At 42.0% G+C, this 15473-nt stretch overlaps 1 protein-coding gene across 1 annotated transcript in view; it reads left to right on the top strand.

Annotated features, from left to right (window-relative positions):
* Positions 1 to 15473, top strand: part of TMEM241 (transmembrane protein 241) — an 89327-nt gene that overhangs the window by 10345 nt on the left and 63509 nt on the right. The window contains exons 4-6 of the mRNA XM_018566753.1: positions 6467 to 6548; positions 9078 to 9155; positions 13377 to 13463. Of these exons, the coding sequence (XP_018422255.1) occupies positions 6467 to 6548; positions 9078 to 9155; positions 13377 to 13463 (247 nt within the window). The remainder of the gene's footprint in view (positions 1 to 6466; positions 6549 to 9077; positions 9156 to 13376; positions 13464 to 15473) is intronic.

The raw sequence follows: 15473 nt of genomic DNA, 5'->3' as shown, positions 1-15473 counted from the left end.
GGGGGGGGGGGTAGTGGGGTGTCATAAATGTTAGACCTGGAAGTAAAAAATGCCTCCTGATAATCAAAAGACAGAAAAAATAAACGTAGGATGACAAATAAACCCTGAACAGATCAGATATATACAACATACATGAATATTGTGATGTTCTGTATATATATAATGTGTGTGTGTGTGTGTGTGTGTGTGTGTGTTATCTAAATTAAGAATTGTATAGGAATCACACCTTTTTTACATTCTTAAAAATTTGGATAAAAAGGGACTTTGTGACTAGCTCTACAAATAAAAAAAAAAATATCCACAAGACTGCTTGTTACAAGGATTGAGAGACAGCAGGGTTGATTTACTAAGGGAATAGAGACTCTTCACTTAGCAAACTGAATGTTTCCTCAACTTAGGCTGGGTTCACACCTAGGCGTTTTTCCGCGCTTTCATACTCGCGGAAAAACGCTCAAACAGGGAAATGCCATTATTTTCAATGTGCATGGTTCCCATCTGGGCGGTTTTCCGCGAGTACGAACGTGCGGGAAACCGCCCTACGCCCAAAGAAGTACATGTACTTCTTTGGGGCGTTTTGGTCGGGCGGTTCCATTGGGATACAGCCAAGTATCCCTCAGAAACGCGCGTTTTTTTTTACCGCAAATCGCGGTAAAAAAACCATGCGAAAAACGTGCATATTCAATCCGCCTAGGTGTGAACCCAGCCTAAAAGTGACAAAGTATTTATTTTTTTATTTCCCTCCCTCCCCCCAATGTTAAAGTCAGCACTTACCTTGATGTCTATGATGTCTCTTAATCCGATCTTCCTCTTCTTTCCTGATGTCTTCATCTGTCCCTCCCGCGGTGCGGCGGCTCTCCTATCCAGCGCTGACTCCTCTCTGCTTGCTGGCCCTTCTGATCCCACGGTGTCTGCATGCGGGTGCACACGTCCATAGACTTACCTTGCGTCTCTGCTCGTCTCCTGGCCGAGAATCCGAACTGCACATGCGCCCGCCCCAAGATGCTTTGCGGCCGCCGGAGCAGTTTCGTTTTCTCGGACTGGAGCGCGCAGTGAAAGCAAGGTAAGTTTAAACCGCTCTTAAAGCGTTTTTTTTTTTCTTAAACTTTTTGCCTATATCTACTGCTTGAAATATTGTGATCATAGCGCCACCAAAATCCACTGAGACCTTTAAGGAGGTTGGGCTTCCTCCTGACAAACCTGCACCCAATTTGAAATCTTCGGCCCCCATGTGTTTCAAGATGGAGACTCTCATAGTTTAGAGTTAGGACCGCACTATAAGAGGTGCCTTGGCGCGGCTGTGCGGCTTTCACATTTTCTGCAGAAGACGTGTATCCAAACCTCTGTTATTAACCTTAGTGGTGAGACAAGTTTTTTTACATGCTGACTTGTGAGTGTGCCATGATGCCTTTCTACTGTTTAATGTTTTAAGCTCATTTCGTGTGCACCTTACTGTATAGTTGGTGACAAATTGTTGAGTGTGTTTGTCATTTGTTTTGCTATACTGAGCTTTGAGTCACGGGAGGACGCTAGTTTGTGTCCTCCCGTGACCCTGGGGAGAACTATGGGGAAAAGCACTGACCCCATAGTTCTCCTTTTAAAGGAGAACTATCAGGGGGTGCTTCTCACTCACCTCATAGTTCTAGCCGACCTGTGACAATGAGACTGTCACAGGTCGGCTCAGTAGATCGGGAGGTGAGCGAACACATACCAGGTTCACTCACCTCTCGATCCTGTCACGGCTCTCTGCCGTGACAGGGGGAGGGCTGGATTCCCCTCTCCCCGCTCCGATCTGCCAGCGCTGACTGGCGGAACGGACGGGGAGGGGGCGGGTACAGCTGTCTCTGCCTCTAGATAGGCAGAGCCAGCTGTCACTCACGCAGCTGGGCGGATCCCGTCATCTACGTCGGGATCCGCTCCGGCGTCTCAGTATACCGCGAGCTGTAGCTCGCAGTATACTGAGCTTAGGGTAATGGGAGGACGCTAGTTTGTGTCCTCCCGTTACCCTAAGGAGAACTATGGGGAAAAACACTGACCCCATAGTTCTCCTTTTAATATTTTCTTGCTTCTTACAGTGAGGAAAATTTTGTAAGCTTTCCCACTTACAGAGAAATGAAAGGTCTCTAATTTTTATCATAGGTGTATTTTAAATGATAGAGACAGAATATCAACCAAAAATCCCAAAAAACGCATGATACAAATGTTATAAATTGAGTTGCGAGGGCGATTGATGGTTATTTGGATTCCTTCCATTTGCGAATAATCGCTCCAACAGTTGTTTCCTTCTCACCAAGCTTCTTGCTGATAGTCTTGTAGCCAATTCCAGCCTTGTGCAGGTCTACAATCTTGTCCCTAACATTCTTTGATGGTCTTGCCCATGGTGGTAAGGTTTGAATGGAAGAAAGAGATTCTCTGGACAGGTGTCTTTCAAATCAGCCAATGTGATTTGTCTGGATTTTTTTTCTCATTTTGTCTCTCATAGTTGAGGTCTACCTATGATGCCAATTACAGGCCTCTCTCATCTTTTTAAGTGGGAGAACTTGCACAATTGGTGGCTGACTAAATACTTTTTTGCCCCACTGTACATAACAAGTTGTCGTGAGGAGCACCTTCTTAAATTGACAGGACTAATCTGTGTACCACATAGCCAGTCTGTGGGAGGAGCCAGAATTATTATTGGTTGGTAGGGGATCAAATACTTATTTTACTCACTGAACTGCAACTGGATTTATAACATTTGTATCATGTGTTTTTCTGGATTTTTGGTTGATATTCTGTCTCTATCATTGAAAAAACACATATGATAAAAATTATAGACCTTTCATTTCTTTCTAAGCAGTCAAACTTACAAAATCTGCAGTGGATCAAATAATTATTTTCCACACTGTATATGTGATACTGAAGATCTTCCTGCCGTAATTCTGGACTTTCTTTCCAGTCAGGGATTACGGCTGTTCCTGTCCTCTTGTGTTTCTGTAGAATTCTCCATTAAATTACCAACCCTTGTTGGATTATTATATATGTGGTGTTGATACTAGATACTGTGTCTTTTTCAAGTTTAGTTGAATTGTGTGTTTTTTTTCTTTCATAAACTACATATAGGTAATTGAGGTCAAAAGTGTTTTTGGGTTTGTGTTGCCTGATAACGCACTAGGGAACTGTGCCATGTACTTTGTTTTCAAAGGCTTGCATGAAGTGCTGATAAGTGACTTAACAGTTTGTACCGCAGTCATGGACCTGATGTTACTATGCAAACATGGATACACTTTGTACTCTTGTTGTATTTGTAAAGCCTTGGTTTTAAATATTTCACTTGAATCCCAAACTCCAAGAAAACCTTATTTTGTATCTTTTTAAATAAAAGGGTAAATTGTGTATTTTATATGTGTAGTGTGTCAATGCTACCACCAGATGGCAGTATGTGCCACAACAAGAGGGGGACTGGAGTGCATAGTTCAGAACAATGGTATGTAGCAATAACTATTAGAAAACCATTGAGAATGTAGGAAAAAAAAAAAAAAACATTATTAAACTGAAGAGGCCAATATGTCTGCTGCAAAATGATTTTCAGGAATTGAATTGGTCAACTAAACGTGAGATTGTAGTCCATCACGTGAGTGAGCTTGGAGCGGTGGCTACTTTACAACACACACAGGGACCATGGGGAACAAAAGTAGCCACTCTCCAGAAGGAAGGACAGTGTCAGCATGAATTCAGAGATGATTTGAGGATCTACAGATATTTAACTCCTGAGTTTAGTGTCACTCAAATTTACTTAGTGGCCCCAGGGTCACTTAAAAAAGATCATGTATACTTACCTTTCCGGTGACCAGTGGCTTCACACGCTACCACTTTGCTGCTCCCCCACAGGTTTTGTTTTTTTTAATCTGCCACCCCCCACTGCACCCTGTTGTTTCTTCTGCTGTACCATTGCTGGTTTAAAAAAAATGTACAAAAACTTGCTGCAATACTCTTTACAATGCAAAGGTGTCCCCCACAGTACTTAGTTACTGCCACAAGATCTCCTCAGTCTTAACAGTTGATTCATTACCGAACATCATTCAACATTGAAGACTGAGGACATCCACTGTTTTTTTGGATTGCTAGCTTCTGGAACCCTGCCACTGTGAGCAACAGTGACTGATATGGGGAATGTGTGAGGAACAAATAAAGGAGAGGTAAAGGAAGATGTCTTTTTACTTTATAAAGTTGATATAGTGCCTAGAACTTGGATTTAGGACCTGTTTAGACTGTCACACAGGACTCTTTACTGAAATGTAATATATTGCAGCTTACTAGCCGGTAGATAAGGTGGACTGTCTGTAACTGACACTCTATTCACAGCCTTTTAAACTAGAGACAGAGTGGGGGGCAGGTATTCTGACAGCTCGGGTAGCTGGCTGTCAAAATACAATAGCATGGATGGAAGAATCAAGCGTCTTCTTCAGCCTGCAGGGCTTTACAGTATAGTATATTTGCAGAATATTGTGCATAATCTGCACAAGTAAACACATGGGTGGGGGGGATTTACTAAACCCGCAGACAGCATCTGGAGCAACTGTGCATAGAAACCAATCAGCTTCTATCTTCAGATTATTCAGGTAAACTTTGAAAATGAAAGCTAGACAATGATTGGTTGCCAGGCACAACTGTTCCAGTCCTAGTAAGTTCCCTTCATTAGGTTTTCAGTACAGAGCAATGCAAAATATTTTCAAACACCACAGGAAGCGATCTACTCCGGAAATTTATTATCTGAAATATTAAGCCAGTCCCTTCAGGAATGCTCCACTGTCTCTCCCCTTTTTTGGGGGGCAGAGTTATGAAGCAAGCTACTGACAGAACTCAGTGCAATTCTAGTAGAAATCAGGTTGCCTCTTGTAAATGAAGAGTTGTGGTTTAAGTTTTTTTTTTTTTTGTGCACTTGGATCTAGAATCTTGAGCAGCCAACTTTAAAAGTTATGCAATGATCTGGCCGTTATTTACTTAAAGTAGAACTATGGGTTCCCAGAAAGAAATATTTGCTGCAGCACTTCATTGTAAGTGTTTCTGCATTTGCAGTTCTGCCTTAAGCTGGCCATACACACTGGGGGGAATTTATCAAAACTGGAGCAGTTCTGCACGGCAACCAATCAGCTTCTCCGTCTCATTTCCAAATCTTACCTGAGCAAACTGAAGAGAGATGCTGATTGGTTGCCATGGGCAACTGCTCCAGATTTTGAATGCTCCAGTTTTGATAAATTCCCCGCAATTAATTTTTTAGTTTTTTAGGGGGGGTTTGCCCTGCAGGCACAATTTCTCCAATCATGCTAAACAGCGTGGATGGTGGAATCTTCCCTGTTGAGCTATTGTAATACATGCAGTCATGTTCAGCTGAGGATGTTTGGCCTGGCTCCGCCGATCAAAGTCAATTAAAAAAGACTTATGTCGAATGGAGGGGTGACGACAGGACATCTCCACTGCATCCCTTGTCCTGCACTGCTCACCTCTGCACTCCCCGCACCTCTCTTCCACCACTGCACTACCCAAACACCTGCACCACTACTGAAGCCCCCCTCAGGCCTGTTCCATCACTGCACCCCTCACACATCTCTTACACAGCTGTACCCTCAGCACACCTTTGCCACCACTCTACACACCTGTTGCACCGTTTTAAATCCCGCCACATCTGTTTTTTCATCACTGCACCTGCACACACAGTGCACCACCACGGTACCCCCTTCATACCTGTTCCTCCACCACCACCACTGTACCCCCTGCATACCTGTTCCACCACCGCTGTACCCCCGCTGCCCATCTGTTCCACCACCGCTGTACCCCCCTGCCCACCTGTTCCACCACCGCTGTACCCCCCTGCCCACCTGTTCCTCCACCACTATACCCACCTACACACATGCTGCATCACTGCACCCCCTGTGCATCAGTTCTACCGCTGCTCTTCCTGCCTGCACACCTCTGTTCCCCTAAAATCAGCTACACCTTAAGTGCTGGACGGATTTCTTACAGCTGTGTGGTGGGGGAAGAGCAGTGGGCTGTTGCAGTTTAGGGGCTCCTGCTAGTAACGGCACTGGGAGGAAGTGTCCTCAGTGCAAGAGGGGCAGTAGGTGCCACTGAAAAAGCCAATGTGTGCCTGCCTTGGCACGCATGTCTGGAGTTGCCAACCCCTGCTTTGGCTGTACCTAAAGTACAAAAATGTAACATTTTGCAGTTACCATTTCTTAAATTGGGTGGTTGCAGTGGTTTTATTTTTCAGACTTTTTTCCTTTCTCTTCTACTGGTGGTTCTGTCACTAATACACCCCTGTTCTAGGTGACGATGTTCATCCACTGTACTGTATCTGTGGAGGAGCAGCCTTGTCGCCCTAGGCTGCTCGCTTTTCATTTGGACTATGAAACACTTCTCGCAATATAAATAAACCTTCTCCATTTTATAACCAAAATACAGTTATATATTTTTCTACTTTGTTTTTCAGATCTGACGTTATATCATGGCTTCCTGCCTCGGTTTCCTTTGTGGGCATTATTTATGCTGGTTCCAGGGCATTGTCAAGACTGGTATCTATAACAAATAAATCTTTGCTTTGTTTTTTCCCCTGGTTACCAGAGGTTAAAGCTGGTTTTCATAATCTCATATACCTTCCATTTCTTTCATCTCTGTTGCTTAACGTAAAGGCATTGTCTGGCTGCTGGGATGTTGCCAGCAGGAATGTACTTTATGTTATGAACTTTATTAATGTCTTTTTTAGGGGCTCTGCTTGTCTCTAGTGTTTACTCCAAGTTATATGGACACTTACATACAATATCAATGTTTGCTTTATGTAAAAGCAATGACTTTTGTTCATTTTCTTTTTCCTCAATTAAAAGGACTTTTTTAGGATTCTGTAGAATGTGAAAAGTCTTCTTTAATGGTGGCTAAGTGCAAGTACAATAAAGGAAAGCTTCAGACAAATTTAAAAAAATAACTACTTCAGGACAGGACATTTTTTGATGGTGGGTGGTCTTGTAGTAGTTAAATACAACAAAATGTTTAAGGATTAAAGTATTCAGAATTAGCACAGTTTAGGTTTTTGCTTGTTAGTTTTACTGTGTGCCTGGAGTTCTCCTTTTAAATCTGTTTTCTGTCCCCTCTGTGAGCCTTGTTTGAGAGCTCACTTTGTGTACCGGGCATATTGGGTATTCAATTTATAGATTATGTGTTAATAGTCCTCACTACAGTGTATAAGCAGAATGTAAATCTATAACGTTTTCTATTCTTGAGATTTTCAGCGCAAAGCCTATATTGTGCTCAAAGCTAGTGATAAATAAATCCCCTTTGCCATGGCTTGTGCTGCTTTACTGTGAAAACGCTATTGAGTATCTAAGAGGCAAAGTCTGATAACGCCTCACGTGTGAGGCAGCAGACTTTACGTTTATTTCATCATTTGTTCTGTCTTGGAAGCTGCCGACGCACGCCTTTTTAAAGTAATGAGAGGAAGGAAACCTTTTCCTCTTTTTTTTTTTTAATTCAGCACTGTTCCGGCTCCGAATACTGCAGCGACTGTTCACCAGACAGCGGCACTACAAAATATACATATGTTGGAGGACCTTGATTTTTGGTCACTAGTAAAGATGAGATCAAATGCCTTGATCAGTACAAGCAGTACACCAGGAGAATTTAGTTGAAAAATGTTTTTATAATAGTTAGTGGGTCATAATTGAAGTTTGTTTTTGACCGTAGAGACAAGGAAAAATCAAAGGCGCAGGATAGAAAATGTTTCTTGTTTCTTATCTGAAGAAACAATATTTTAAGCATAAATATAATCTCCATTCACTAATAAAAAATTGCAAATATTCTAATGTGCTAGGTACAAAACCTATTTAATATGTCTGGGATTCCATCTCAAGTAGCAGGTCTGGATGAAATTTTTAAGGGCTTTTGACCAAAGTAGTTAACTCAATATTGGCATCATTGAATGTTTAGCTAAAGGTTTGGCCAGCTTTATCCTCTAAAGTAGGGGTAACCAAACTTTGGCCCTCCAGCTGTTACAGTCCCATACAGAGGCGTATTTACAACAAATTGTTGTCACTGGTTGCCAGGAGCTGGGCAGGATGCCAGCCAGAACGTCTCAGGTTGCCAAGAGCTGGGCAGGGAGATGCGTAAGGGCCATACACATCTCTTGGCAACTTGGGAAGCTCTGGCCGGTGTCTTGCCTGCATACACATCTCTGGTTGAACGTTCATTGACCCACGGAGCTGCGCTTCCCCCTTCAAGTGGTGCCCCCTCAATGTGCCGTACCCTGGATATCACCACTTGTCCCATAAGGTATTTCAAGACTCTGGCAGCCATAGGCATGACTCCTAGAGGCAGATGCATAATGGGATTGGTAGTTGTACTACAGCCGGAGTGCCAAAGTTTGGCTACCCCTACACTAAAGTGAACCTGTTTGATATTTGGTGACATTACATTCCACAGACATAAAGGTTTTCTTGTGCTCTGTCTCAGGCATATGAGGTTTTAAGCAGTTTTCTTTGTGATTGGAAACATTTGCAACAGATAAATAAAATACATTTCAAAATGCGTGAGTACTACAAAAAGATACTACCACCTGTATTAATAGAATTTTGCTGTGCATACCAGTGAGCCTTTGGTGGTGCTGGCAAGTTGTCCTCTCTTCTAAGACCCTGGTGGGGAGACTTCACTGTAGCTTTGGGATCTACTTAGTATGTTTCCTCCAGTATTAGCAGGAACATCTCTTGCTTCCTGTTGCATTTTCTACAATACAAAGTGAATTTTAGAATCTGTCATGGAAACTGACTGCTTCATAATGGCAGGGTCAGCTGGGCAGATGTGGAAACTCAGTGGCAGAGATCTTTCTTGTGCTGGTCTTCACAGAAGATGGAAGAAGCCAGCAATGGTGCCAGTTTGCCATTAGCTGCCCAGAACTAAAATATTAGTTGTGGGTGCACCTATTAATGCAATTTGTGCACATTCTTATTGTTAGTATTAGCTTTGGCTAAAACATAAAAGGGTTTTTAAAAAAAGAACTAAAAATCTATTTTGTATTATTATTATTTTAGTAACTGTGTGCTCTTTCTTCTCTGCAGCCCATTCCTGTTTTTCTGACTTTACACAATGCAGCAGAAGCTGTGACCTATGGAGTTCAGAGAGTGTTCTTCAGAGAGGTGGGGTATTCTGAAAGCTTTGATTCACATCCCTTTATCATTGGTCTGACTGTTTCACTCCCTAAAGGTATCTATAGTTATAGCATGGTGCATGTATCAGCTGTCATACCTGTCTGCTGTAGGCAGAATCAAATAGGTTCTTACACATTCTTCACCTAGTAAGGCAGAGTTCCTTGTTCTGTTGCTACAGACATAGGTATCACAGTGTCATTTTGGACCTGGAGCCCTCATTACTGTCCCACTACATGGCCAGCCCCTTCTTTTAACTTGGGCATACATAGGTAGAATTGCAATCAGACCTTCATGTTGAGTTTCTGAAATGATCAATTACTGCCCCTACTTTATATTCACCCTCCCTCACTGTCCCTGTTATTACACCTGAGCCTTGCTCACATTTCTTTTTATAAAATGCATGGAAACTTCCGCCAATCTCTAGTTTTTCTGCATTGAAGTTGGTGTGCTCATCTGTACATTCGGCTCTACCTACCAAACTCACTTAATGCAGCAGTTTAGGTGTGAATTACAAATGGTGTTGTGATATCTTCTTGGAGTCACCACACTTCACCCATTTTTGTTTTGGCCAATGGAAAGCTGTATCATCTTTGACCTCATATGTCATAGTCCTTTATTTGCTTCATGGTTTTTCTTTTTGTTGCGTTCAGAGCTCCCAGTCCATGAAAATGTTTGTTCCCCAGTTTTTTCCCCAGACTGCTTCCAACAGTTCTTGTAATGGGCAAGAGGAGTTGTAGAGGTTCTTTTGGCCCTCAATGGGTGGATGAAAGTGTCCAAATGTGCCAAGGCCTTCCAACTGCTCGTCCTATACACTTGCTCACAAAAGTCTTGTAGTAAATACAACCATGCTTAGGAACAGTGCTAGAACAACACGGCCGATCCGATTGGGTCCTCCTGTCAGTTTTTCAGACGGACCCGATCGGATGCCCTATGCAAGTCTATGGCTGGGTTCGGAGACATAGACGGATCAGAGATCCGTTTCGCTGAATCGCGCTGGATCAGTGGTAATCTGATGTAAATGGACACATGGCTGTTTACATCCGATTTCCCATAGACAGACATGGGGTCCAGCAGTTCCTGTTTTTTCTTCCATCGCAAAGTAAAGGATAAAACTGTTCGGACCTGGATGTCACAGCGGTGACATCCGCTCCGTACTGCTGTACTGCTGTGATCAGGAGAGGAAGTCTGTGTGTGACCGACCCATTAGATTTTTTTACACCACTAAGGCTGGGTTCACACCTAGGCGGATTGAATATGCACGTTTTTCGCGCGGTTTTTTAACCGCGATTCGCGGTAAAACACACCGCTCGAAAAACGCGCGTTTCCGAGGGATACTTGGCTGTATCCCAATGGAACCGCCCGACCAAAACGCCCCAAAGAAGTACATGTACTTCTTTGGACGTAGGGCGGTTTCCCGCACGTTCGTACTCGCGGAAAACCGCCCAGATGGGAACCATGCACATTGAAAATAATGGCATTTCCCTGTTTGAGCGTTTTTCCGCGAGTATGAAAGCGCGGAAAAACGCCTAGGTGTGAACCCAGCGTAACCGAAGGCAAAACTGTAGACAAACTGCTAAATTCATATTTGAAATACAGTTGTATGAAATATTTAACTGAACAATTTTGTTTTCGGGCATACCAGTCTGACAACACAACCAGGGAAGTGACCTCAAATTCTTCTCTTGCAGTTGAGCCATACACCTTGGTCATCGATGTGCTCCAGCCTGTGACTGGACAATGAAGGATCAGTAACTTCACTAATGCAGGGGCTATATAAAATATATTTATGAATTGTATTTAGAAGCTGTAATGTCTGGGCAAAGTTTTGTAGAGAAACCTGACAAATTGTGTACATTTCCCTAACTATTCAGATTCTAAGCAACAGGCAGCAGATATTCCCTAAAGAGAGTGAATAACTAAGGCAATAAAAAACTGACAGGTCTTCTAATCCCTCCCCACTCTAATTAGAATTTTTTAAAAAAAAATAAGCTTTAGTTGAACTTTAGGATGCTTACTTTTTGATTTGGCCTATCTGTAGTTCTATAATATAACCTTGTATATTGTATTTGGATTGTGTGTGGATGTTTATGTGGCAAAACTGTCTATTACGTTTTTTTCTGTTTACGTTTAGAATAACAAAATGTTATCTTTTTTATTTTTAGCAAAGCTCTTACACAAGAACCTGCAGGTAAAAAAAATTAAACATTTTTCTTTTATCTGTTGTTGGGTGTTTGGTTTGTATTTTAAAGAATAACTGTGTCTGTTTGTTTGATAACTGTACACAAGTGCCCACCAGGACTGAGAACAAGGATGCCATCAGCGACCCTTTAAGTTTTTTTTTTTATTACAGTAGATTCACTTTTTAGCCGAGGGAGGGATCTGAATGAGGAACATCCAATATAGTCAGTAGGCCTCTTTTATAGTACTTTTGTTTATATTGATGTTTGTTCTTTTTCCCCTTCCTAATGTCACCTCCCCACATTTAGAAGTTTGCCTGCAGTATCACTGCCAATACCTCTGCATTCTATATCTACCTAAATTTCAGATCAGCGCTATGTATTCCTTCAATATGACGTCTGACTCGGAAATATACATTTTCGGGAACTTTTTACTTTTTTTTTTTTTTAAGAACTGCACAGTGTCCAATATGTCCTTTTTAAAACATATTTTATAATCTAAATACAAATGTTGTCTGCGGTTATTAATAAATTGTGCACATAATGTTAAACTATCAGCATATACTTAATAGTACAACATAAATGACCTGTTAGGCCCCATTCACAACTCCATTCACAACTGAGTGATTTGAAGTGCAATTTTTTTTTTTTTTTAATTCTTTATTTCAAAGTTTTCAAAAGTTTTCCGTCTTTTCCAAACAAAAGAGAAGGACAGATATATGTAATACAGATAAAACCGATGATAAACAGTGTGATACATAAACATTGCAGCAGCATATTCTGTGGTTGTAATGTCTTCATCGTTTGGAGCTTATACGACAGCCATTTGTCAGGTAACTATCTCGACTTCCAGCAGATTATACTCAGGAAGGGTAGTCATATACACATATAAGTATACGGGGATCGTGTGGAAACAATAAGTAGGTGTATCTGAAGGTGGAGGGAGTCGCCGCGTGCCGTCGCGGGCCCAGGTATTACCAAAAGGCCAAGCGCCGGCACCCGCCACTCCATCCTCCACTGTCGGCCATCTAAACAGACCACAGGGATATTACCAAAGAGGAAGGGGGGTGTGGGGTCAGGTTCTAGAAAGGGAGGGGGTATTTGATACTAAGATTTGGAGAAGGAGGGAGAGGGGCAGGCGGGGTAGAGGAGCTGTGAAGAGGTACGGGGAGGGATAGGGCTGGAATAAGGATAGGTGACCTGGGGGTCAGGCACTAGTTCCCGGACCGCCTTCTCTACCTGTTCGGTCGCGGCCTACCTCTAGGGGGGTCCCTGCAACAGGGTATTGTATTCGGTCGTCTGCGTAAAAGCGGTCCAATATGACCATGTCCTGCAGTGCTTAGCATGTTGGCCTCTTCCAGACCAGGTCCTCCATTCTCTCCACCTCAGCAACTTTATGAAGCCACATGGACACCGTGGGCGTCTGGGTCGATTTCCACCTAGCCGGGATGCAACAACGTGCTGCATTCAGGATTGAAGTGCAATTTTAAGCACTTCAGAAGTCGACACTGGGATTTCAATTATATCCAGTGGAGCCCGTTTACACTTGAGCAGAGTGCCACTTAAACCTTGACACTTAAAAAATGACATGAGTTTCTTTAGGGGCAGAAGTGCATGGTTTGGCCCCAATAGACTGAAATGGGAGTGCCTGCAAAATGTGAAAAGATCCAGGTAACACAAGTTTTAAGTGCATTTTTATGCCTAGTAACTTGCTTTCCATTGGCAAAAAATATTTTTAAAAAAACCTCTCAAGCCTGAAACACATGCAGAAATGCACAAAAACACCTATACATGCAAATACTAAAAAAAAAAGCCACAAAAACAACCACGCAGCTGAAGCGCGTGAATGGGGCCTACCACGCAGCTGAAGCGCGTGAATGGGGCCTACCACGCAGCTCAAGCCTGAATGCCTGAAATATGATACATGTTTGTTAATAGTTACTAGGTACCTGAATGCATTTTTAAGATTTACCTTCTGAGTTCAGTGTCACTTTAAGTATAAAAAAATGCAATTTCAATCTTGCTTTTCAAGTTGTGCTTGTTACAAGTTATATTTTTATGTTGCAGCGTAATACTTTTAGTGATCTCAGCGGTGTGTCTTCCATTACATGACTCTCAGGTATGTTTTTTCTCTCCTTTACCTTTTACTTTTATTCTGTAAGTTGATACATGGTTCTCTCATTAACACTCTCGCTTGTAAAAGTGTGCCCCTGTTGAATAAAGGAACAGTCGATACCAGAAAAGCTATGTAACAGTTAAAGTAGTAACTGAAGCCAAAAAAAAAATAGCGTAGAGAGAGGTTAGGACCTCTCATGTTTTTATTGTTGTCTGTGTCCCAGATTAGTTCTCTCCCATTAGTCTTGGTGACAGTTATCATTGAGGGTGAAAGAAAATCCCAAATTGTGAGTTGTCACTAGAACAGAAACAGATGGGAACTCTTCCAATGGGAACACCTGTTGTGGCTATCGAACAGGAAGTGAAGGGATATCTCAATGGGACACAGATGGCAAAAAAAAACTAACCGGGGTTGTGACCCTCTTTCTTAATCCAAAATGAAAAAAAATTGCTGGGCTTTAGTTCCACTTTAAAAGAAAAGAGTATTTTTGTGGTGTATATATTTTTTAATGATGAAAGCACACCATCAGTTGTGCATGTTTTTCTCATGTGCTGGAGGCAGAAATGCCTACTCATACTTTTCTACATATAAAAAGTGGTTGTACGGCTTCTTTTTGAGACACAGCAGAAAAAGGTATGGGGGAGCGTTACAAGGATGGGGTGCAACTTCACATCTCAACAGCCTCTGCACCTTAGTAAAATGTCAGGCAATAATTTCATTTTTGCTCAGTGATTTCAAAATGACTGTCACAGGCTGCCAACGTAGTTGTGCTTGAGTGAAGTGTCATACTTTTTTTTTTTTCTTCTTCAGGGTAAGATTACTAAAATAGTCATTTTTAAAAGTGGGTTGAAGTTTCCAGACAAGTGTCAGGTTTGCATCAACCTCCCACCCAACCTAAATGAGCTATCATTTAGTGTACTTTCACTTTTGCAGCCAAATTAGGATAGCTCCTATTTTTATTTGTTCTCATTCACATAGCATAACATGAAAACAATTGCAGCTTTCCTTTTTTAGATGCTCTTTCCTGGATTTTTCAGAACTGTTTTTTATTGTTTGGGGGGGTGTTGGGGAATTTTGTTTCAAATAATTAATCCTGTCTGTACTGTGCGCTGGCAGATCTCTATTATAACTTGTAAACTTGATGAGAAGGACTGTCCTTACAAAGGGTTAAAGACCTCAAGGCATTGTATGTTAATGAACCTTTTAAAATAAAGTCCTGTGCTTCATCTGCCCACTGCCATTTATTCTGACCAATAGAAGCTGAATGTGGTGTCCTATGTATAATACTGTATGCTCCAAAGAAACAGCTGGAAAGGTTTGATATATATTTTTGTAAAAATAATTATAAGGTAGTGGGTAGTGTTAGTAGGGGTTTCTCATATTTGACTACAAAAGGGGAAATATACTTTAATATTTACATATAAACCTATCCCTTTATACTGTAGATGTTGACCTATCTACAGTGGCAGAGCCACTCACGGCTGCACCAATTTCAAATGCATACAGTCTACAGAATCATGCAGGGAGAAGAACTCCAGGATTCTGATAAGAGGGGGATGATTTGGGGGTGAGGGGCTGGGATTGTGACCATGTTTCATGTTACACCCTAAATATAGGTGTAACAAAAAACATGGTAAAATAGATGAAGTTAGATGCAGTACAGCGCAGTGTGTGGTACTGCAGCGCACAGCGGCGGGAGGTTTGTTGGGGTGTCATTCAAATGAATGGCAACGCAACACACATGGCATACAGTAATGCATGCTAGGTGAGTGGGGTGATAGCATGCATGAAAAGAGTAATAAAGACAAAACTTTTTTTGGCTTTAGAACTCTTTTGGATCATAGGAATACATTTGCTGATGTCATCCTATGATTGAAAGCCAGCATCTAGCGGGCTACTGCCCTCTATAGACTGACAGCACAGCTGGGGAAGATCCCAACAATATTGTCAGGATCCACCCTGCTGCTAGATTGATAGCTGGCTCTGCCTCTCTAGAACTAGTTAGATATGTCG

This window comes from Nanorana parkeri, unplaced genomic scaffold, assembly GCF_000935625.1.
Source record: "Nanorana parkeri isolate BGI_ZX_2015 unplaced genomic scaffold, ASM93562v1 scaffold971, whole genome shotgun sequence".
In the NCBI taxonomy this organism is placed as follows: Eukaryota; Metazoa; Chordata; class Amphibia; order Anura; family Dicroglossidae; genus Nanorana; species Nanorana parkeri.
This window is presented reverse-complemented; position numbering and strand designations above follow the sequence as displayed.